This window comes from Delphinus delphis, chromosome 4, assembly GCF_949987515.2.
Source record: "Delphinus delphis chromosome 4, mDelDel1.2, whole genome shotgun sequence".
Lineage (NCBI taxonomy): Eukaryota > Metazoa > Chordata > Mammalia > Artiodactyla > Delphinidae > Delphinus > Delphinus delphis.
In genome coordinates, this window is record NC_082686.1 from 15,563,347 (window position 1) to 15,588,474 (window position 25,128).

The window sequence follows — 25,128 nt, forward strand, 5'->3', positions numbered from 1 at the left end:
TGGGTACTCCACCATTCAAGCATTAATTAAAATTCACCCCAAGACAAAGTGCTCTGGGGCCTTTGGGCACATTCACATGGAACATAATGTGGCTCTAGGTGGTATTTTGGCATCTTTAATTTCCTGAACTAAAGAATGCTTATTAAAAAATTAAATTTGAGTAGGAAGCACTCCTGTGGTTCCCCTCACTACTCTGTAAAGCCTTTCATCTAGCGCCGTTCCATTTGGATCATTTCTAGAATCAAACATGACATGCGTGTAACCTCTGAACTACAGAATGTCAGTTCTCCTCCCTGTATGTCTCCCTCCCTCTTGCTCCCATGCTCAGCCTTTTCCTCCCCTGCCACTCCCAATCCATGACCCCTGGTCCATGACCAGCAGTCAGGATTCAGGGCTGAGGGTGCTCAGGGGGACAGTACTTACTTTCTTTCCTCAAGCAGGGCGATTTCCTTTTTAACTTCACGGTATTCTTCTGCTATCTGGCAGTGCTGTTTGAACACCTGCATGGATTCCATGGAGTCATGACAAGGCGGCAGAGGCTTCACAAACAACAAGAAGAAGAAATCAGTCCATTTCCTTGTAGCAGAATAAATTACCAACCATCGTGCTCTACAGATGTTCTTTAGAAGGAGAGTTTTTGCATGAGAATAGCACTGTCAACCCTCATTGGACAGAGTTCAGCTGATTCTACTTGACTGCAAGTAGAGAAGTGGTCTGATCCTCCCCACATGTATCTTTCTGTGTTATTCCAGGGCATTCTCAGGCCCAAGCCAGAGCCATAAGACCCATTACAGATCAGTTACCTGCCATGCGCTGGAGGAAAAATAAGTCCCCTAATAATTCTGTACTTTTCCCCAGAAATCTTAGACTCTGCTTTAGAGAATTAGTGATGGGGAAATAGTTCAGTCATCTGTTTCAATCCCCCCCTTGTTTTCTGTTCCTGTAGCTCTATCAAATCTTGTAGAGTGGAGGAGCCCTACAAGAAAGGAATCCAATGAACTTATTCATAAAACAAAAATAGTCACAGATATAGAAAACAAACTTATAGTTACGAAGGGAGAATGGGGGGGGGGGTAAATTGGGAGATTGGGATTGAGATATACACACTACTACATATAAAATAGATAACTGGGCTTCCCTGGTGGCACAGTGGCTGAGAGTCCACCTGCCGATGCAGGGGACACGGGTTCGTGCCCCGGTCCAGGAAGATCCCACACGGCGCGGAGCGGCTGGGCCCGTGAGCCATGGCCGCTGAGCCTGCGCGTCCGGAGCCTGTGCTCCGCAACAGGAGAGGCCACAGCAGTGAGAGGCCCGCGTACCGCAAAAAAAAAAAAAACGATAACTAATAAGGACCTACTGTATAGCACAGGGAGCTCTACTCAATACTCTGTAATGACCTATATGGGAAAAGAATCTAAAAAAGAGTGGATATATTTGTAGTATAACTGATTCACTTTGCTGGACACCTGAAACTAACAAAACATTGTAAATCAACTATACTCCAATAAAAATTATTTTTAAAAAATGAAAGGAATCCAAACTGAAAAAATGATGCTGGCCTGGAAATAATGCTTGCAAGAATTAACAAAGCATATGAAAGACCAAACCCCAAATAAAACGATGCTTATAAAGCGTGTGGCCAAAGAGAACAAGGCTTCCTGTCTTTGCTTCTCTCCCATCCATGAGGGAAACAGAGGCCAGCATTCAAGCCTTTCTAACCGAAATATGTTGAAAATCTTCTTTCCAGAAATTATTTTTAAAGAACTAGCTTTCCCTGAGTTTGTAATCCTTAGTTCTAATTAGTGGCACATTATTTCTTTTTTTAAAACATCTTTATTGGAGTATAATTGCTTTACAATGGTGTGTTAGTTTCTGCTCTATAGTGGCACATTATTAAAAGCATTACTTGGAGAAATATTAGCTAATAGTCTTTTAAAGAGTGTTTTAATCACCTTTTTCAATTATTTATAGAAAAATGTTATATAATATCTGAGAAATATGACTTAATTGTTAAATAGGCTCTTCTGTCTAATCCTCTCTTCCCAATAGTCTTTATATGTAAACTATGTGTCTGACTAGGTCATAGTCTCACTAATTTTATATTAATTAATTTATACTAATGAATTTCTTACTACTTGCTCCTCTCACTATATATTCTTCCAGGACACGGATTTCTTTGGGTGTCATATTTAGTGACCTCACCCAGGATGCAAAAGAAATTCTAGAAAGTTCTACAAAATTCTATAAAATCTGATTGATAAGTAAGATGACCCTTCCTATTTATCATGAAGCCTCTGAGTAGAGATTTTCTAAAGGAAATAAAATTTGAAATAGACTTGGATGAAATTAACCTTTATGTGGAACATCTGTTGTGTTCTAATCCATGGAAATTCATCTAATAATTATATTATGTAGCATCTTTCCCTACTGCCCCATGAACATATTCACAGCATAAACTGAGCCTGTTGGAGCCATTATCTCTTTCTATAGTGAAATAAATTAAAAAGTAGTGCCCGGGAGTATTACAGTACAACTCACCGCAGGAGATAAAGACATTGCCAAAGGCATTCAGAACTCCTGAGTCCTCCAATTCTAGAAATCACCACCCCCTCATCAATTTTCACCTGTTACACTGGCAAATGACCAGGTATAATAGTAAGGGGAATGAAAGCAATTTACTCTGGGCACCCTCACCAAGCTGCTATTAAACCACCTGTGCCCTGTTAAAGGACTTGCATACTGATAAGCCCCAAGACTCAACGTATCCTATTTCCTGTCCTCATGAACACTCATAAGCTACACCCAGTTCAGCCCATAACTTGCCACATGGAGGTACCTGAACCACGAATTCAGCATAGTTACCTATGCGACAGCCAGAAGATTTTAGGAGTCTGTGTTTGCATGCCTAAGAGGATACAGATGAGAGCAGCCATGGAAAGGGAGAAATACCCTTTGCTGCTATAATTTAAAAGAAAAACTGAAAATTACAGATAATAATTTTCTTAAAAAGAGAGAGTCCTCTTTTCCCCCTTGGCTTGCCAACCTGCAATGCTTTTTACTAAGGGGGAAATGTTTTTCATGACTTCTTTTTTCATTGGCACTATTTAATTGTGGGAAATTTGAAGATGTTTTTATGTACAGGTAACATGATCATGCTAAGGGGACATTAGGATATAGAGTATTTCAGGATATATTCAGTATCCTCCTATGTTCTCAGCAGGAAGATCATGCTATACGTCACAATATTTTCAAGATTGCCCACAATTAAGAAGTAGTGCCAATTTTTAAAAAAGCCAAAAATACTTAGTGTTCAGTGTTTCAGGGAGTAAAAGGATGCCAGGTGTCACTTCAGTTTCCGGCTCCTAAAAGCTCTGTCTATACCCAGCCTGACATGTAACTCAGCAGCAGTACATACATGTTCTTCCAATTTGTATGAAAGCATTAAAGAACAAAATTAATTATTTTTTAAGCAAGAAGGGAAGTTATATTGCACAACACACCACAACACTGTAAAATTATCTAATTAGTTGCCAGGGGCTGGGGGTGGAGGGGAGGTGAGTAAATGAGGAATTATTATTTAATGGGTATAGAGTTTCAGTTTTGCAAGATGAAAATGTTCTGGAGATTGGTTGCACAACAATACGAATAAGAAAAAAAACAATATGAATATACTTACCACTACTGAACTGTACACTTAAAATTAAGAAGAGAACATTTGTGTTATGTGTTCTTACCACAATAAAAAAAAAGTTTAATGCAAAAATAAGTATCATTAGATCCTTCTGCTGCCCCCAGCCCATCTTCTAAGCATTGCTACCAGGATTCCCTATCTGAGACTCACTTCATTCACACCCTACCTTTCTCTCCTTCCCAAATTTCTCCCCAGGAAACTTAAAATTTCTCACCCCTTTATAATTCGGAGCCATGTACCACTAAACCCAAACGTTGCTGGACAAATCAAAGTGCCCTCTGGTCAGCAGGACCCACTGTTCTTAGAAAGCCATTTGACATCATTGGATGTTTACTCCAGTTCAGGAAACTCATCAAAGAATTTTTTAAGCACATATTGTTCTCATCCCAACAGGAATTTACCTGATATAAAAAGTAGAACTACAGAGTAATGAAATGTATTGTCCTGCATGACATAGAACACTCTCATTGTTTCATGATATAATGTGGGTTTGTGTGTAGCATCATAAGGTCCTCACTGAGAGTGACTCTCTCTTACCTTCTTATAAGCCCTGAAAACAGGAGAAAATATATGACCAACAGGGTTCACTGAATAAAGTGTTTACCCGAGGAAATAGATTCCTAAAATTCAAGCACAAGAATCAGGTTTCCAATTTAAAAATGGAACTACTAGTAGGCTTACATCATGTGACATTTAAAACACTGGCACCCATGAATTAATCAACTGTACATGGATTTAAGATACTATTTAACATGTGTTCACATTAAAAATAATAATAATAACGTAAAAGAATGCCTGTGATAACCCAGATGAAAACAGCTATTAACATCTTGGAATAAAAATTAACACAGTTTTAAAAAAAATTTTTTAAGTATAGTTGATTTATAATATTTTATTAGTTTCAGATATGTAAAGCAAAGTGGTCTGGTTGGTTGTATATATATATATATATATATATATATATACATATATTCTTTTTTAGATTCTTTTCCATTATAGCTTATTAAAGATATTGAATATATTTCCCTGTGCTATACAGTAAATCCTTGTTTATCTATAAAACTTTTTATTTCAGTTCTCATTGCTTGATTTTGACTATTTCATCCAAGAGATTTTCATACTTATAATCCTGTGCTGGGAATGGGCAAGCAATAAATAAACTCCATGTTGATAGTGAATTTCTTTTCTCTTCAGGAAGAGAAAGTTTCCTTGTTATTTTCTCCACAATTACCCTACATCCTCCCATGGTTTGTATGCATTTATTACACGCTCTTGCTTAAAGGATGAAATATTGAATTTCAAAGAAAAGGAAGCCAAAGATATTTCATGTGAAAATGAAAAGGTAAAAGTATTCTTCAGGCACTAGGGGACAAACTCTGTAGGGTCACAGAAACAAATTTTCCGGTCCACTCGATGCCATGGTATCTGGTCTACTCACAACCCAGCCAGTTCAAAGAAGGTTAAATTAAGACCTTCCCTTAACAGTGTCTCAAGCCAACTTTGAAACACATTTTCCCAAGATACAGATTGGGGTTTGGATGAGGTCAGAGCCCAGGAGGAGGCACTTCCTCCACACCCCCTTTCCTCTATCCCCCCTTATCCTGCTACTGCCTGAGGATGGAGCTTGCAAGGGCTTTAAATTACATGGCAGTGTGAGAGAGCCGCTACTATCTCTGGTATCCACTCCAGTCATCTGGACCAATTTAACAAGATGAAGTAAGAGAGAAACCACAGGCTCCTGTTCCAAGAATGCAGGCTTGAGCCACACCATCCCATCCACCGGTTTATAGCAAGCTCCTCCCGAAATGGACTCTGTCCTCTGGAAGGAGCCCCGTGGGAAAAGACCCAGCCAAGCATCTCTCCGCAATAGGCAAAGCCAGCTTAAGCGTTTCCGTTTTCTACTTGGCTTCTTCAAATACTACTGGCCCCATCCACTTCAAAAATGTAAGAATTTAATTTTCCTCTCCCAGCTTCCCACACAGAAGATATATTTAGGAAGCTAAATATTCTACAGTTGCTGAGCAGACTGTATTTGTATTTATTCCTTGATTCTCAGTGTTATCTTTATTTTGGAGGCAGAATGGGGGTGACTGGCTTAAATTCATGTTGCATTTTAATGTCCCCAAATTAACAAGCATAATTTGCTAAAACTAAATGGAAAAACACAGACAGGACTAATTGCAATATTTGAAAACTCTGTTATCAAGAACTGTAAATATTTTTAAAATATACTATCTACATTATGGTCAAAGTCAGCACTAGTACTAATTATACTACATATCTTATACATTATATAATATTGGAATGAAGGTTTTTTTTTTTTTTTTTTTTTTTGCGTTATACGGGCCTCTCACAGTTGTGGCCTCTCCCATTGCGGAGCACAGGCTCCGGACATGCAGGCTTAGCGGCCCAGCCGCTTCACATGTGGGATCCTCCCGGACCGGGGCACGAACCCGTGTCCCCTGCATCGGCAGGCGGACTCTCAACCACTGCGCCACCAGGGAAGCCCCGGAATGAAGGTATTTAAGTCATTTCTATCAATGTAGGCAATATTAAAGGGAGCAAGAACTCGAGCGCCCCAAACGCTTCTAACAATGCATATCCTAATGAACTGGGCTTCTCAAAAAAAAAAAAAAAATTAAAGGGATCAAATTAAGCTCCAAGATATCTATATATGTTTTCTGTGTGGTCCCAGCAGCCAGAAAAACAACTGTAAGATACTTTTCAACGTGTGCCTCAGAGAGAAAATGGCAGACATTTTTTCAGTGTTTTCTCTGGATGTTCAAGACTAGTGCAGTAGAATCTTAGAATGCTAAGACTCCTCCATTTTCTACCATTTTTGTTTCCCAGATAGCAAGTGATACACTGATGCAAGACCTAAAGGAAGTTTCTGGAGTGACTGCTCGGACAACAAGATACTATAGTACACAACCAAAGCTACGAAATTGTTTATTTGTGGAGGTGACATCAGTTTCTGGACTTACCAAACTCTGTCTGAGAAAAAAGCAAGTTCAATGTGTACCACGGAGACACCTGTTACTGTCTTCTCAGATTAGATGGGAGTACTTTAGGAGGGATTGAAGCTATTGCTCAATTTGGTTTGAAAAAAGAGTCGTATTGTTTTCCAAGTACCTTAGCTTAAAGAAGAGGGCATCAGCATCTCTGTTCCTAACCCAAGAATCCAGAGATGTTTCTCTCATTTCATTTTACACATATAAAGATACTAGTGCTTAAATATTTCATTCAATAAACAATTTCACTAGGGAAGGAAATTGACATTAATTGAGCAATTATTTTGCCAAGCACCATGCTCTATCTGTTCATTATCACATTTAATTCACACAACGATGTGAGATATTATGTCCACTCTGCAGGTCAGAAAAGTGAGGTTTACAGAAAGTAAATAACATGCCCAAATCACAAAACTAGTAGGTGCGGAGCTGAGGTCCAAATTCATGCCAGCCTAATGCCAGTGCCTATGCCCCAGTCACTGTCACTCCCATTAGATTTATTACAATCTAGTTATCAGCATGTCCTCCACCTGATTACAAATAAAACATATTCTTTCCGAGGCAACAAAGACCACAAAGCTTAGCTTTGGATCATCTATAGGTCAAACCACAACCTCCCAAACATTACAATGTGGTTAAATTTTAAGACAAATTTGGTTCTGACCCAGACCTTGAGACTATTAAAGGATTGTGCTATCCTTCAGAAAAGGGAGGGAGGTCCATCATTACCTCTTCTTCAAATAGAAGGAAACGGAGGCCTAAAGAAAAGTAGTGATTTTTCATTCATTCTTACAAATGGACATAGAATTGAACCTCCTTTCTTTTGACTGTATGGTCTAAACTAGCTCTACCCAAACATGGCCCCTAATGGACATGAAGGATTTAGAAGCCAAATTCCAGGAAAGGAATCCGCACAAAATAGAACCAACCTACCACCTGCCCCTGGGCGGAGGCCTATAAGGAGAGGTTCATTTTAACACCTACCTTAGCCCAAGGTCTCTTGCCCAACATTTTGCCTTAATAGAGACATCGAGAAAAATGTTTGTCACTGCTATTCTTGCCCAAGGCTTTTTTTGGCTTCTGTGAAAATAGAAGCCCCACGAATTACATGCTTAAACATGTCCACATTCTTGGCAAAGCAACCGAAAACTCTGGGGGGGTCAAAGTGGTGATAGCGTATCTACCAAACAGATACTTTATAGCTGCATTTTATAAACTATGAAAGAACGTGTAACGGATATCAGGAAGCCAGAATAGATTTTACTAGGTTGTTCTATTAACCACATTATGGCAACTTCGCAAGCCAGAAACCAAAAACCCTCCACCTATCAACATAATTTAAGCAGGCCATAGGTTCCACCAAAGCTGTAAGGAAATGAAGGCTACCTAGATTCAGAATCAGGGATCTAGTCTGAATTAGCAAATTTATTTAGACCAAACTTTGACCTCATATTTCTCATCCCTAAAGTGGAGACATAATAGTTAGCTTACACAATTGTTGCGGGGATCAAATGAGGTCATTTGTGGGGAAACCCCCCTTGCCTAGCGGTACTCAATATGCATGGGTAGGATTTAAATCTGAGGGTATTCAGAGAGGAAGGCCAGCAATAATCAACTGGCATCAATTATTTTTCACTGGGCACGTTTCTAAGGCTCTAGCAGAGATAAGTAAGAGTCAGTTCATCCTCAAGCAAATAGTAACAACCACAAGGCACTTCATATGCTTTTGTAACCTAACTTTTATTTTTCTGTAGAGGATTATGATGGTTGGTTAAATCCCAAGAGTCATTATTATGTGATAAAAGCACACTGGATTGACTGTAAAGACAGCCTGCTCCATGGAATGGATTGTTCCTTTCATACATAAAGCATCTTCATTGCTTTCAATAGAGACTTCCTGCTGCAGAATGTCTTAAATTTATATGCTTATGCTAAGCATGGAAACAAGAGTCTGCTTTTAGATGTAGCTTTCTGTGTTATCTTTCCCCTCTCAATCCCCTCCATCTTATATTTTAGTTACTCACACCCTGGAGTGTAGAATAAAGGTAACTGACAACAGCCCTAGACAGAGGCAACCCTAACCAAATGGCTTGGCCACTGGTAAATGTTTATAACAAACTCAATCATATCGTTCAACCAGAAAAACAAGCCCTTACTGAAATGCTTTTAGTTATAGTGCTGGGAAGGTCCTCTCTGTTCATGAAGAGGCAAAGCAATACCATATTTTAGGGTGGGGAAGTTGGGGGTATCATAACCCCTGAGTCTGAAATCAGCTTCTCAACTGACTAATTCATTAAGGATCAATGAAGATGAAATAGTCTCATTAGATTAAAATAATTAAGTAGACTTAATTTCTAATATATGTCAAATGGAATTAAAGCTATAAAATTCAAAGGGATCTTGCAATGCTTTAACAGAAAAATTATCTGGATAATTGCCAGAGGTGCCATGAATCCTGGGAAGAATGATCCATGAGCCAGGGAAGACCATTAATGTTCCCAAAGGAAAAAAACTGTCAGCACAAGAAAGTAGAATTAATGATCCATAATAGTGGTGGGGGAATATGAATCTAAACATGCTTTCCCTCTTTTATTTGCAAAACGCATTAACTCCTTATTTTCAGCTGACTCCTAAGATAATAAAATAGCTTTTGGTGACAGTAAAATAAAGGGGAAAAACTGTGACTGGGAAAAAAATATAGTTATTATTTTGCAATCCCAACTACACCATGAGCAGCACACATACAGCCCATCAGTGAGGACAGAACCCAAGCAAGGAAGGTTGTACGTCATGTAAGCACACCAGACGGAAAAGCAGAGGAACAGCTGAGTTGTCCTCCATGGTGAGAAGAAGAGAGGTTGGGGGATATGGTTAGACAGCACGAACCAGAGAGCCGGGCTGAAGACCCTGCATGGGGGACAGGAGAGGAAGGAGATACGATGGCTGATAGCTGCAGAGGAAATTTTACAGGAGAACAGAGCTGTCTTTTGACAGCTGCAAGGTCATTAGTATAACCTCCTGAACAGTCTTCAGAAATCTCTACATTACTGATATTGCTCTGTTGGCAAGCTTTCTGTCGGAGGGCTGTGACGATGCCCAGGCCTGCACAGAGATGAGACAAGAGCTCCTCCAAGAGGTCTGGTCACAACTGAGTTGTATTGGATAGATCTTCAGGGGACCACCCCAGCAGTGAAACACCAGCTCTTCAGACCCAACCTAGTTGCTTCCAGGTTTTAATTCAGTGCACTGGGCACAGAGACAAGAACTGGAGCCAAAAAAAAAGGATTCTATCTTAGGTTGCATAAGGGCTCATTCTTGGTTCTTCCCACCTCTGTCAAGGGCTGTTCTGGTCCAGGGGCCCCAAACTCAAATGACTTCAGGACGCCAAGCACACCCACACATGGGAAATGTTACCAAGTGTAAGACAAGAAGAAACATCAGTTGGGAACTGGAGGTGGCACACCCCTCCTAAAGGCTTTCAGAATCAGTATTTAGAGAAAAAAGTGGTGATTAAGCAAACATCTGTGCACAGGATTCAAAACCCCTATTAGACTGGTCTAAATGTGACAGCAAAGTGAAGTACTCAGGGGAACGTTTGACCCGAGGCCAGTATCCAGGTATTTTAAGCAGAGCCTCTTCCTAAAGCCATCTTTCTGGGATCACCATATATCACCTAAAGAAAATGAAAGGGTCATAAATTATCTTCTTTCAAATAATTCTGGTGTATTAAAATTAGATATCTTTGATAGGTCATCCATAGACTACACATACAAAATATTTTTCTCATAGGTCAAACCAGACAGGATTCAGAAGGCTTAACTTAAAATAATTACCTTCTACTACAAATTGTCAGAGAACTGGGGAGAGGGTGAGCATGGAGTAGAGAAAGGAAGATTATTCTGAAGTCTCACCACACATGACAAGTGTCCCTTGTAGTTTATCACTAAATCACTAATCCAAAATGGGCCAAAACTACAATAGCCCAGAAACGTCCATAGCTAAGGAGAGCAGGGACCAGCCCTGTCCCCAGGCTCCAAAACTCCTTAAAAGTAGGAGCTTACACCCTAAGTTCTTTTTTTTTTAATTAATTAATTAAATATTGGCTGCATTGGGTCTTCGTTGCTACATGAGGGCTTTTCTCTCTAGTTGTGGTGAGCAGGGGCTACTCTTCGTTGCAGTGTGCAGGCTTCTCATTGCGGTGGCTTCTCTTGTTGCGGAGCATGGGCTCTAGGCGTGCAGGCTTCAGTAGTTGTGGCACATGGGCTCAGTAGTTGTGGCTCGTGGGCTCTAGAGTGCATGCTCAGTAGTTGTGACACACAGGCTTGGCTACTCCGCAGCATGTGGGATCTTCCTAGACCAGGGCTTGAACCCGTGTCCCCTGCATTGGCAGGCGGATTCTTAACCACTGTGCCACCAGGGAAGTCCCCTAAGTTCTTGCTATTCTCATGCTATAGCCACATAAACAGACAGGGGCATTACCTGAGGGCTTCATGACCTTGAAACCCTAGAAATGCAAACCTTGATGACGTGAAATGTCCCCCACTCTGTCTCCAGGTCAATCTTTCTCAATTAGACCACTTTTCCACTCACTGTATTTTGTGAAACTAAGGAGGAAAGAGTAAAGACTGCAGAAAAATCCTTACCTGTAGCTGCTGGTCTAATTCTGGAAAGACCAGAGGAATGGCGTCTTCAGGAGGTGTATCATCTAAAACATGAAAATAAAGAGATTCTTCACTATTAGAGGCCTTTCTCTCAGGAGAGTTTTCTTGCTGTTACCATCTTTGGACTTGCACCATCAGTATACATCAGTTAGGGACGGAAAGAATGCAGAGGCAATTTGGCTCATTTTTTGGTACAAACAGAAGCACAGAAGGCGTAGTTGGTTTGACCAAAATTTTGCAAACAAGTATCAGAATCCTCAAATGTTCAGTCTAGTAGTTCTCCAATTAAAAAGTACTGCTTATCTTTCAATACTCCTACGTTAGCCAAAACCAAAAAATATGATATTCAGGAAAGTGCTTTATTTAACCAGGTAATAATGAGGTGACCAGAACAACCTCACTGGGACAGAAGAACGTGTTAGTGAAAAAAAGTGTTAGTTCTGCTCTGAAAGACTCCAAGGGTGGCAAGCTTTGATGGGTTTGCCCTCTGCTCTTACCACAAACCACCACTGACAGGCAGTTGACCAGAGCTTCCTCTGGGTTACAGTGGGTGACAGGCAGTAACCTGATCAGGGCGTTTCTTCCCAATGCACCAGGCAGCAATCCCAACCCGAGGCCTATACACTGTCCTGATGCGGGAGAGCCCGCAACTCTGTCCTCAGCTGCCTTCATCTGGCTGACTGGCAACAGGCAGGTGTTGCTGGATCAAAAGAGGTGGTTCACAGAAGCATCAGAGGAAACCTGAGAGAAGTTTATCCGAATCTCTTCAAGAACATACTTCTGCTATCCTTGCCATAGCCATAAGGCTCACCTCCTTAGACTAAAAAGATGTTGAGAATCGTACCATTCAATTATTTGGCAAGGAGGAGAGTTTTTATACTGCAGAATTTCTAATGGAATTCATGACAATTGAATTCATATGGTAAGAAAAGGTAAGAAACTAGCTTAAGAAATAAGGTGAGTGGAGACAACTCTATTCCCCTTCTACCTCTTCATGTTCAGAAGTAACCACTATCCTGATTTTAGAGGTTATCATGTATATGTATGTATTTATATTTTTATTATGTATGTATACACCCACAAACTATATAGGTAATATAGTATTACTATGCATGGATGATTTTAAACTATAAATTGAATCACATTGTAGATATTCTTCTAAAATTTGTTCTTTTTTTTTGATTAACATTATGTGTTTGAGATTGAACTAAATAAACTTAGTTTTAGTTTGTTCATTTAACTGATATACAGTATTCACTCATTCATTTATTATTTGAATGTATTTGTCCATTTTCCTATTGGTGAATATTGAGTTCCAATTTTTAGTAATAATAAATAATGCTGCAATAAAAAAAAAAGGAAGAAAAGCTGTGCATACAGTCAGAATAAAGTGCTTCTCAAGAATAATATGATCTTGAAGTAGAGCATTTTGACCCTCACTAGGAAGTTTAAAGAGTTATGGGATCTAGAGCAGTGAGTAGCTATTGGTGTTTATTCCATTATTTTCTACAGATAAAGATAGAAGTGTAGCAGTTCAGGTTGGAGTTTAACTAAGTAATTTTAGCACTAATAAAGACTGTCCTTGGAAGTTTAAAAAAAAAAAAAGAACATACTGCTGACCTAGCCCTGGTACTAGAGGACAGCCCTCTTGTCAGCAGAACCTCTGTATCTGGCTCTGTGGGTCCACTGGCCATAGATTTCCAATCCTCTCCTTGTTGACAACAACAGGTACCACAGGTATGACTATGAGACTATGATGAAATACAGGCTACATGAATAATTTCAATACCAAATCTATTTTAAATTATAAGAAAGAAAGATCATGCTTTTTATGTTCTCACTACTATAAACAAATTTATTTATAAAAACTGTTGAAGTCCTCTTTGAACGAGAAGAAGTAATACAGGCCATGCACAACGCAGAAGTAAGCATCCTCTCCCTACTCACTGACAGTACTATCCATAATAAAACACAGCACACGAGGAGCTCCTGGCTTCTAAGAGACTACGTTTCTTCGAAGGCACCGAAGATAATCACCAGAAATATCATTCAAACAAGGACAGTATTCACCTCTTCCAAACACCTTAAGGGTCTTTGCTATAATTTAGTCAAGAGTAGTGTAATAATACTCCCACTTGAGTGGCTTCAGACAATGGCAATGGGGCACCAACTGTGAATCCATTTGTTCCTGTACCTGCCAGACAATGGATGCCCCCAGGTTCACCGACGTTATGTAGCTGCAGAGAGCAAGTAGCAACAGGGAAATCTTCCCAAGACTCTCGCTGCAGGTTGAAGTGCCATCTCACAAGGAAACAAGGAGAGTCAATCCCTTGGCCCTTGGAATGCTTTCTTCTACTCGGAGGTGACAACTTCTGCCAAATACTGTGGCTTTTTCAATCCACCCCATCATTTGCAAAGAATTGCACCAAAAAAACAGAAAAATTTTTTTAAAAAGACAGAAATAACCATTTGTTTCTACTGACCCTTTGGAGATAGCCTTTATTATAAAACCTATAGTTTGTATACAAAATGGACTTTGGTCTAAGGTACATTTCAATTTACTTGAATAAAATATCAACAACCCAAACATCATGATTATTTCCACTCATTGAGTTCAAGGCTGGAACAACTTGGTACGGGTAAATGGGAACATATTATACTTTGGCACCCCAACCTTAATAGTCACAGATGAGCAGCCACTTTTTAGAAGGAGAAACCACTTCTACAAAGTACAGAGCAGATAGTACATTCTAGAATTCTAAAGGACAGCCAGGAATGGAACTCAAGTCTTCCTGGGACTTAATCCACCTTGTTCCCCATGAAGTCACGCTCCTTCCTGCTTAATTATAAAAAATTTAAAATAAAAAGGAAAAGAGTTATTCATTTGCATTACTATAGTAAATAGCAAATATCTGGTATGACCCAGAATAAAGCCCATTATAAAAATCTGTCATTATTGATAGTCACACCATGTAAAGGCATATATATGGGACCAAGCTGATAATTTTGCAGATAAGTAAAGGCTTAAGATTAGATTCCTCGAGTTGGAAAAAATAAAAGTCTAATTGATTGACATAGAAATAAACATATAATAAATATTTTAGAAAGGCAAAATAAAAGCAAGAGTTTTGTTAAAGTTGATTTAATCCAAGCAGGAAATGGCATTGGAAACAAGAAAACCAAAGACAGATGTAAGGAGATGACTGAGTTTGAAAGCCAGTCCGGTATTTCACTGCTTGATGCCATCTGGTTTAGCTGGCATCCCTGCCAGCCAGAAATTTCAGGGCTTGCAAAGCTGCTTACAAAGCTGCTCCAAGTTGATGTGTGGTGTGTTTACTTTTAAACAGTGGCTGCCTTCTTTGACTGGTTTTAAAAATAGGCAAATATTCTAAAAGCAGAATGATGAATCACAGGATTGGGCCAAAAAGAAAGAAGGAAAATGACTTAGGCAGACTAGTAGCACAGCTGTTCCACAAACATTTGGCCAAATCGTTGTAAAACATTTTGACAGTGATATCAGATCGGAGTTCCTAAGAGCAGTTAAGTTTGTTTTGACAATTCCAGAAGCACAAAGTAAATTGTACAGTAGCTATGCAAGACACCCCCTTGGAAAATTTGGCTTTTTTTAAAAAAGGAGAGCAGTTGCTAGATATGTTTATAATGTGATAAAAAATCAGAATGCAAGTACTTTTTTGTTAAAATTTATTTATCAATCAAATATTTATTAAATGCCTATTACATTCAAGGCAGGGACTGAGGTTCTATGCCAAACCGGCAAATCACTTTACCACACTTTTTAATGCATTAAGAAAATAATTCATAGGCTTCCTTTCCAAAATGACACTGTGGGCTTGATGGACCAAGAAAAATGTATCCTCAGGAATTTGTTAAAGGACGAAAGATAAAGGAAAGAATGAAAGAGGAATTTTTTTTTTTTTTAATAAGCAGATGTTCACTGCTTGTTTTGCAAACACAATGTGACTAAGTCAATGGTACTTAATATAGACCTTTCTGATTGGTATCCCAACCATTATGACATACCATAGTACATTTTATGATGGGCTTGTCTCAGTGTCTATTTAGCAGCTGTTGGGTTGCTTTGGTGGTTATCCTGCTTCAGGTTTCCTTAAATTATCTGCTTTGTGCTTCTCCATGAATCAGATAAGGGAGGCCCATTGGGTCTGTAATCCAAATCCTCACTGTTATTTAGTAATTATGCAGCCAGAGCTCTACAGCTGGAAGGAACTGCTGGTCATCTGGTCCCAGTCTCTCAGAGCAGAGCTGAGGACAAGGGCCCCGCGAAAGGAAGAGTCTCGTAAGACTAAGGGGTGTCTCCCCGCCCAGGGCTCTTCTCATGCTGCCCTGTGCTTCTTCACCTTCTGCTTCATGGGTTCCCGTGCACTTGTATTTCATGAGCCAGTAAAATTTTCCCCCAAACATTGGGAATCATGCCCTTAGACTGTCCAAATTTTTATTCAGCTAGTGAAGATTCCAAAACAACGACCACGTATCTTTAACATCTCTTTATGACAGAGAACATTTTAACACCAAAATTATAAGACAAATATAATCTGAGAATGCAAGTGTATCCATCATAATGGATAAATTTAGCTTTATAGACAAACACACACACACAACCTCACTGTGCTGTCCTTATTTCTTTTGTTTTACATCAGAGAGGAAAACTTCATCAGAACCAGACCAGGTCTGGGAACCAGTATTTGAGAACAACTGCCCTAGACAACATCTTGACTGGACTTTGGAGTCAACTCTCTCCCCATCCCACTGTGCCCTCCACCCTAAATATTGTACAACTGGGTCTATGCTGGGAAACTCTGAATCCTTGATAGAATGAGTGTCGGTTTCCACACAGAGAAGAAGACCTCGGGAGAGGGAGAAGTCACGCTCAGAGAACATCCCCAAACCTCACTCCACTCCCCAACCAGGAACTTCGAGAGGCAGCTGGCCCAGAATCCGTTCAACCCGTCTACGCTTCCGGCAGTCAAAGCCGGCTTCGTGGGAATGCACCTGCGCAGTCGCAGGAGCTCTTCGCAGGCGGGTCCGCGCTTGGTTTAATGATCCGGGTACTCTGTCTTGAAATTTTTAATAATTTTTTAAGAGCCCCAGAATGTTTGCACTGTGCCTCTACACATTATGGTCCTGCCTCCAGGACAACCCCTGAGTGCTGGTCTCCTGGAGACTGTCCAGGGCACCAGGGGCAAACTGACACTTAAGAGGCAAGTGAGTTGGGCAGTGGCTACACTGCAGAGACTCATGAAAAACCTTTCCTGGTAACTGTTTGCCTGTGAAGGCTCCTAACCACTAAGGACACAGCAGGTTGGTGCCATTTGGTAGGATGGATAAACCTGCCTTTGAATCTCTGGGTTGACCACTATTTTTTTTTTTTTTTTTCTTTTTGCGGTACGCGGGCCTCTCACTGTTGTGGCCCCTCCCGTTGTAGAGCACAGGCTCCGGACGCGCAGGCTCAGCGGCCATGGCTCATGGGCACAGCCGCTCCGCGGCATGTGGGATCCTCCCGGACCGGGGCACGAACCCGTGTCCCCTGCATCGGCAGGCAGACTCTCAACCACTGCGCCACCAGGGAAGTCCTGGGTTGACCACTTTTTAATTGGTGAATGTGGACAATCAACATAATCTCTTTGAGACTCAGTTTTCTCCTCTGCAAAATGGACGTGACATTCTCTGTCTCAGAAACTTATTAGTAAAGGAATGCATATGTCAACCATTTCGCCTAAAGCCTGGCACCTAGGAAATAATCAGTAGTAACAATGAATGCTTAATATAATCGAGTTTAAATTCCTTTTCACCATAAACTCAATCAAGTGGTAATGGGGAGGCAAGACGTGTGTGTGTGTGTGTGTGTGTGTGTGTGTGTCCGCATGCGCATATGTATGTGTTTAATGATGGGGGTTAAGGGTATCTTCCTCATCCGAATAATCCAAAGAGAAAAGCTAGGGTCAAGATCACTGACTCTAATTACTGAGTTTTCCCCAGGCCAAGTTAAGGGAGATTTCCCTGGTGTGGCCATAACCTCAGCTCTCTTCATTTAAGTCTGAATTTTAAAAGTGTTTCTCTTTTACTTCCTTATCAAAGCACTTTCTATATAAAATATTGTAAAAAATATTTTTTTAACTTACACATGAAAGGTCTTTGAGTACTTTTCCTTTAAATCTAAATCAAGATTCACATTTTATTTTTAGAAATAAAATAAGTGACATAAGTTTGCAAATCACATTACCAATACATCAAAAAAACTATTTTAAACTTTCTGGATACCTTGGTTCTTGTTAGAGCATCATATCATTTTGAAACACATCAAAAGCTTTTTTAACCTTTGCTTTCTGCTTGTTAAACATTAGAGATGCGAAGCTAATACACATTGAATTTTCAGGGCCCATAAACTTAAAACTATAGATATGGATATGGATAAAGGGAGAGCTTTCGTATGATACCTAGCAGATTGTCAATTGTTTATAATTAATAAAAATCACCATGTTACCTTAACCAGTACCTAAAACGATCAGGCAAACAAGATCATACATCAAATAGACTGAATGATATTTCTCTGCATGGAGAGACCTGATTCAGTTTAAAGACAGATTTTTTGTTTCTTTGAAACACTCATCTAGTCACTATTATTGTAGCTATAATTTGGTGAATCTTATTGATTTATCCTTTTGTAAGAATATTTTGACTTATTCAGCTTAAAAACATACTCCCTCACCCAGAAACATCTGCTTCAAGATGAACTCGTTGGAAGTATATTTATTTGTCAGACACCACTAAATAAAATTTACCTCTCCCTTTCTTCTTTCCTACTCTATGAAAACATATCAGAACTAACTTTCCTCCATCATTTCCCAGGATCATTGGGGAAGCTATTTGCTGACAGGAACAATCATTCTTTTCTCTTATTACTTGGATCCTGCCTCCAAATGGGCAATAAAGTAAAAACAGCCCCAAGAGCCTGGCTTTGAATCCCTTCCCATTATTTATTAACTGCTTGATTAGAGGCAAGTTATTTAACCTCCCTTAGCCAATGTTTCCACATCTGTAAAATGGGTATAATAACATCTTCCTGCAGAGTTATCACCTATACTAAATTGATGAGATAGTACAAGTAAAAGCACCTACGGACTCCATAACCATTCTTTTCCTTTTTGACCTTTCTTTACAGCCTTAAGCAACAGATTCCAACCAATAAATCCAGTTGTATCTCAAAGAATCTTCACCCGATACCAGAATAACAAACTCAAAGGGGTTATAGATACTGTATTATTGATTTTATAGTATTTGATAATTAAGTTCTACTGTGGTTCTCAACTCTGTAAAGGATGTAAATATAGAAGACCCCCCCACTCCCACCCCACTCTTGAGTGGTTTTCAACTTATTGTTATCAATACATGCTGAGGCAGCCCTCAAGGAAGGGTCAGAGTTGGGACAGAATGCCACCTGGGAGAGTTCAAAGAGGCTCACCCAGCCCATGTCCCCAAACGCCATCCTTACCAAGTTGGCTGGTAGAATTCCAGTGGGAACTTTATCCCTAGACCTCCTACTGATACACAAAAATACACCCTGAGAGAGATAAAAAGGTAAACCTCGACACTTATTGCTTAGCGTGAATGAGGTTTTCCAGAGTCTTTCCCAAAAGCAAGGATTGAGACTGCGAAGAGAAAAGAGTACAGAAACTTTTGGGCCCTGAAGAGGGAGAGAGAAATAACACCAAAAGGTACCACAGGGAGGAAAAAGTTGAAGGAAGGGGACAATGACAAGAGACATTTCACCTGCATCACAATTTTGCTGAGAGCCAGTTTTGCACATGTATGCAAAAAGACATTCACACGATACCCAGTTAAACTAGATTCAAGGATAGCTATTTCAGCTATTCCACATAGTTCCCACTGCCACACAAAACACCAGATGTGTGAGGACAAAATAGTATTACTTAAGCAGAGTGGGTCTTTAGTTTTTTTAAACTAAAGGTCTTATGATTAATTCATGCCCAGATATGAAAAATTCTAATAGCTTGAAAAAAAAATTTTTTAACAAATTGTTTAAAGCTACCAGCTAAGGCTGATACCACTATCCTTGATTCTAAATAACAACCAAAAGTTTTTTAAAAAAAATCCAAGGTCTAGATTTACACAAGAATGTGCCAGATTTTGGCTCTGCTGAAGATAAAGAAAATTCTCAAGTAATTAACATCAAATCCTCACGTCTGTCTAACTCTAAATTCTCTCTAATTGGAGAAGGGCCAGTGAGTCTCTAATAACCCAAGAAGTGGGATTCCTATTTCTCTTCTGCACATTTTCTATTGAGAAAAGTAACTTCATGAAGGTCCCAATTTAGAAAGTCAACTCTTTGGAATTCCCAGTTTGGAGGTAATACCAGTCATATCATAGTTTATTAAAGACAAGCATTGCTGGGAATTTCCTGGCGGTCCAGTGGTTAGGGACTCCATGCTTTCACTGCCGAGAACCCGGGTTTGATCCCTCGTTGGGGAACTAAGATCCCAAGATATCGCAAGCCTCTCGGTGCAGCCAAAAAAATTAATTAATTAAATAAAATATATTCTTAAAAAAAGAAAGACAGGCGTTGCTGCCTCTGGGAGGTATGGCTAGCTAAGTGTTACTTAAGGATGGGTTCTAATGGTAGGCTAGAAATGGTGATTGTATTTTAGAAGGCTTTTTTTCCCTCTAACAACTTGCTTCCTTTATTTAAGCCCCTAGAGGTCCCCAGTCTTTCTGAAAACTTGTGGCTCATTCTGCTATCAATGATCAATGATCAATTCCCCATCTCCCAGGTCAGTCTGTCACCAAGTCCTTTCAACCCTTCCTTCCAAATGTACTCTGAATTCAATCATCCCATTCCATTCTCTAATCCAGGCTTTCATCACTTTGTCTGTGTACCATGATAAAAAGCCCCTTGCATTCTCTCATCTCCCCACATTCTAGACTATCTCAATTGAACACTCATCATTTTCATCATATTACTCCCTTGCTCAAGGACTCTTGAAACTCTATTGCTTCTGATCAAATCCAAACTCTTTCACTGAACTTTTAAGATTGACTTGGTAACTCTAGTCTACTGCTATCTAAAATAGACATTCTACCTAAGACTCCAGCACAATGCCCAGCTCAGAGAGGGGCCAAGTAAATGGCAGGAACTCTTCCACAGTTCAGACCTCTGTTCCAGCTGAAGAGAGTTTTAGTATTTCCTGAACAAATCGTGCTCTTCCTGACTTAGGATTTGCTCACACTTTCTGTTTGAAGGGAAAAGGAAGAAGAATTGTTAGAAGATGTGTAGCTTCCTTTTCTTATATGTGGTATCCAGAAATGGCACCTTTCCTACACTACCCGCCTTCAAGCCCAGGATGACTATTACATCTTCCAAGAAGCTGTTCCCATCTGCTCTGGGGGACAGATTTTTCCCCACAGGAGAGATCATATTGTACTTCTCTTTGCACATATCACCAGCCTTTGGCAGAATGCTAGAAATATAGAAACTAAGTAAAGCTCAGCTAACTGCTAAGAGCAGAAGGAGAGGTACCGACAATCCAGCAACTGGATAATTACTCCCTAAATAATTACAGCTCAGTTATACTATAAACCCTACCTTGACAAGAAGTAGAAGTGTGAGATGTAGGTGAAACACAAAGCTGCTTCATGCTTTATACTTTCCTTTATTTTCCAGAATCAGTCATCATAAACACAGGGCCTAACTGAGTCCTTAATTTATGTCAAGTGCTATGCTACATGTTTTATCTATATAGTGTCATTTAATTCTCACAAGAACTCTGTGAGTTATTACTATACACATCTTATGAGAAACTGAAGTTCAGCAAAGTTGAGTGACTTACCCAAGATCATACAAACAGTGATGGAAATGGATCTAGAAACCACAGCTCACTGATTTCAAAGCCGTATTCCCTTAACCTCTACACTAAATTGTCTCAGATAAATATGCAAAAAAATAAAAAAAAGAAAAGAAAAGAAACGGTCCTAACATGACCAGAGGAATAAGCACTGTATTAGGCTCATAAGAAATGAACAAGTCAACGTTCACAGGCAAAGACATCTCCTTTTATCATGGACTCTGCTTACTCCTCAAGAATAAATTCAATAATAAGGAATTACTCCCTAAAAGTTTACCTTAGTTTTCCCATTTATTGTAAAAGTCTAGGATTTTTCCTTTCTTTTCCCCCTAAGTGTGTGGTCTATGGACCACATGCACTGGAATTCAAAAGGCATGCATAGTGTGTATGATGGCAAGTGTTGCTTGGTGTGACACTCCACACACTCCTTATTCGAGAATTCAGAGGGAGTGTCCCCAGATATCTGCAAGGCATCTTTCTGTGCACTTGTAAGCTCAGGTGCATGGGAAAATACAGATTGCTGGGCTTCAGTCCGAGCCTACTGCAGGAGGAGTAGGGCCATGGAACATATGTTTTTGATAAGTGCTCTCTGGTGATTATTTTAAGAAAGATGGAGAAACACAGAACCCCAGCTCCTGTCTTGGATTCTCTAGTTAGGTGCCCTTTCGAGAGATATGGGGACACACTGATCATTTTACAAAATTTAGTTTTAGAAGGTTCTTCATAAGGCTTCATGAGCATCTTTCTGTAGAACTGGAAGTCAGGAATTAACTTGAAATAAATGACAACCCTTATTTGAAGCTACTGTATCAAAAACTGTGAATTTCAGAAGTGAGCATTCTTGGGACATTTGAAAGAGACTGGAACAAACCAATCGAAAATGACTGATGAAAAACATGCAGGAATTCCCAGTCAGGGGCCAAGAGGGTTCAAAGGATGGTGGCAAATTAATTACAAGTTGTACATCTTGTACTTCAAGGAAGAGTCTTTCATGTAGCCCAAAGAGAAGATCCACCTCTCCATGGTTCTTTTCTGTACATAAATTAAATTTTGTTAAAATGAATATGAGGGACCAATGTGTTTATTTGTGTTGCCCAAAATTATGATATAATAATATTGTTTGAAATAAACAAGTTTATATACTAGATTTTTTCTGTAACACTGTTGATTGCGACAGGACTTGTCCTGCTCATGTGGGACACGAGCACAGGGAAGAAAATTGTACATCTTCTTTCTCCCTTGGGATTTTGTGTTTACATGTATCTGTCTTGAGAGCTAGCCACTCAAGCACTGATTATTCCTCAAAATCTTGTATTTATGAAATGCGTAAAAACAGAAGGAGCGGGCTTCCCTGGTGGCACAGTGGTTGGGAGACCGCCTGCCGATGCAGGGAGCACGGGTTTGTGCTCCGGTTCGGGAAGATCCCACATGCCACGGAGTGGCTGGGCCCGTGGGCCATGGCCGCTGAGCCTGCGCATCTAGAGCCTGTGCTCCGCAACGGGAGAGGTCACAGCAGTGAGAGGCCCACGTACCGCAAAAAAAAAAAAAGAAGGAGCTTTTCTTTTTTGTTTTGTTTTTAATTATTGACTTTATTTTTTAGTGCAGTTTTAGGTTTACAGATAAATTGAGCAGAAAGTACAGAGAGTTCTTACATACTCTCTTTCCCTACAAACATAGCTTCCTTTTCTTCCTAGAGATGCATGATGGCATAATGAAGAGTTCAGACAGTCCAGTCTAGGGACCTGAGTTTAAATCATAACTCAGTTACTCACTAACAGTGGGGTCTCTGGACCTTGATCTCTGTCTCTGCAAATTGGAAATAGTAATGCCTACATTGCATGGTTATTTTAAAGATCAGAAATAATATAAGTGAAGATCTAATGCAAAGACAAATGCAATTAGTGGTAGTTGTCATTTCTTAGTTGAGACGGATTGGTTTGCCTTTTGGGAGGTTTCCCCTTCATCATTGTCTTGCAAGGCAACCTTGATTGGGAATATAATATAACAGCGGCCATGGGAAGAGTGTTAGAAGAACAGATGATGAAGAGTCAAGGCTTCACCTCTTCCTACTCTAGAACGAATTCTCCACTGGGGGCTGCATAGTCCAGGAACCCCAGGGCAGAGGTGTCACCACCATAATCACTTGGTATAGTAAAGTCTAAATGGGTTGTGTAGTGTCAGACTTCACAGAGCCCAGATCCTTACTTTGCATTATTTGGGGGAGGAACCTGTCCCTTTTCAATCATTACTTTTTAAAGCATTCCTTCCTACAGGAGCATTGTAGGAGGGAAGGAAGGAAGGAAGGAAGGAAGCAAGGGAGGGAGGGAGGGAGAGAGGGAAGGAGGGAAGGAAGGAAGGAGGGAATCAATGCTCAGAAGATGCAAGGTTTAAATGATAATGTTGTTTAAGCGTGTGACTATGTGATTTTAACAGATGACATTAGACTGAAAGCAAAAGATGACACCAGTGGAAGAGATCCAAGCCTTCCCTTCCTCACTGCTGTGACCTCACACCACCTGAGGTCCCCTGTCAAAGACGGTGGAACTGAGTATGTGTGTTAAGAGGTCATTGAAGGAAGCCATGACAAAGGGCTCTATGTATGACAGCCTCACCTCAGACCATACTATTTCAAGAAGGTCTGCCTCACCTGTCTCATTCATCACTCCCGCTGAAGTCTGTTTATTAGCCGGAAGTGTGGGAGCACCAGTGAGAAACCAGCATTTGGAACTTAGGCTTCAGGAAATGCTGCTGGAACCGGGACAGTGATATTTTTATATTACCTAGCCAACTGCCAGCTCTTAATAAACATTTCCTCGTGCAGTTTTAACAATGACATAATTTGTTCTCATTAGAAATTGTTATAGCTCCATGAATTTTATAATAAAAGAAAACTAAAATGGAAAAAGTAAAAAAATAAGAAGAGGGACTTCCCTGGTGGTCCAGTGGGTAAGACTCCGTGCTCCCAACGCAGGGGCCCCAGGTTTGATCCCTGGTGGGGGACCTAGATCCCGCATGCATGCTGCAACTAAGAAGTCCACATGCTGCAACTAAAAATCCTCATGCCACAAGGAAGGTCCCGAGTGCTGCAACTAAGACCCAGCACAGCCTAAATAAATATAAATAAATACTTTTTTAAAAAAGAAGAAGAAGAAATGTGCTCAAACGACCAAAGGTTTGGAGATGGAAGCGTCACCAGAGGCATTTCTGGAAGCCACTCTCCAACGATGCATGATGAAGAATCACTCTCCCCATCATTGGCTCATGCCAGGCATGCATTTTTATTTTTTTGGCCACACAGCCTGCAGGATCTTAGTTCCCTGACCAGGGATCGAACCCGTGCCCCCTGCAGTGGAAGCTCGGACTCCTAACCACTGGACCACCAGGCAAGTCCCCAGGCATGCATTTTTAAATGCCCTTTGTGGAACTAGAAAACATGATGGTAAGAAGGCGGCAGGCTGAGGAGGCAACACTTTCCCTCAAAGCAGAGCATACCTGAGGCATTATCGAGGCTGAAGGCAATGCGTACTGGCTTATCTGCAGGTACCCTGGCTGTGCTGATCATGTGGGCACCTGAGCCTTGGCCTTCCTCCTGGTCTTCCAGCTGTAATGACAAGAAAGAGCCATTGTCACTTTATCCAACATTACCCCTCGAATACTCAGAGGCCTTTGGAACTTAGAGGGGAAAGTTAGTAAGCACTGCTTTCTTATTCTAAAGATATTCCTAGCTCCTAGCTTGCTTTCCCTACACCTGTCCCATTTATAATTCTTTTTCTGGCTTATAAAAACATTTGCTTTGGAAATACATCTAGAACAAAATATAAAAGATGGGGCAAAATCTCCACCCACTTCACTTTTTTAGTATCCCTTAC

General features: G+C 40.2%; 1 protein-coding gene across 1 annotated transcript in view; it reads right to left on the minus strand.

Annotated features, from left to right (window-relative positions):
• MAP3K7CL (MAP3K7 C-terminal like) overlaps positions 1-24,836 on the minus strand; it is a 36,611-nt gene extending 11,775 nt beyond the window's left edge. The window contains exons 1-3 of the mRNA XM_060010110.2: positions 24,752-24,836; positions 11,346-11,407; positions 424-539 (exon numbers count right to left, since the gene is read on the minus strand). Of these exons, the coding sequence (XP_059866093.2) occupies positions 424-539; positions 11,346-11,407; positions 24,752-24,821 (248 nt within the window). The 5' untranslated portion in view covers positions 24,822-24,836. The remainder of the gene's footprint in view (positions 1-423; positions 540-11,345; positions 11,408-24,751) is intronic.
• Between the last annotated feature and the right edge of the window lie 292 nt (positions 24,837-25,128).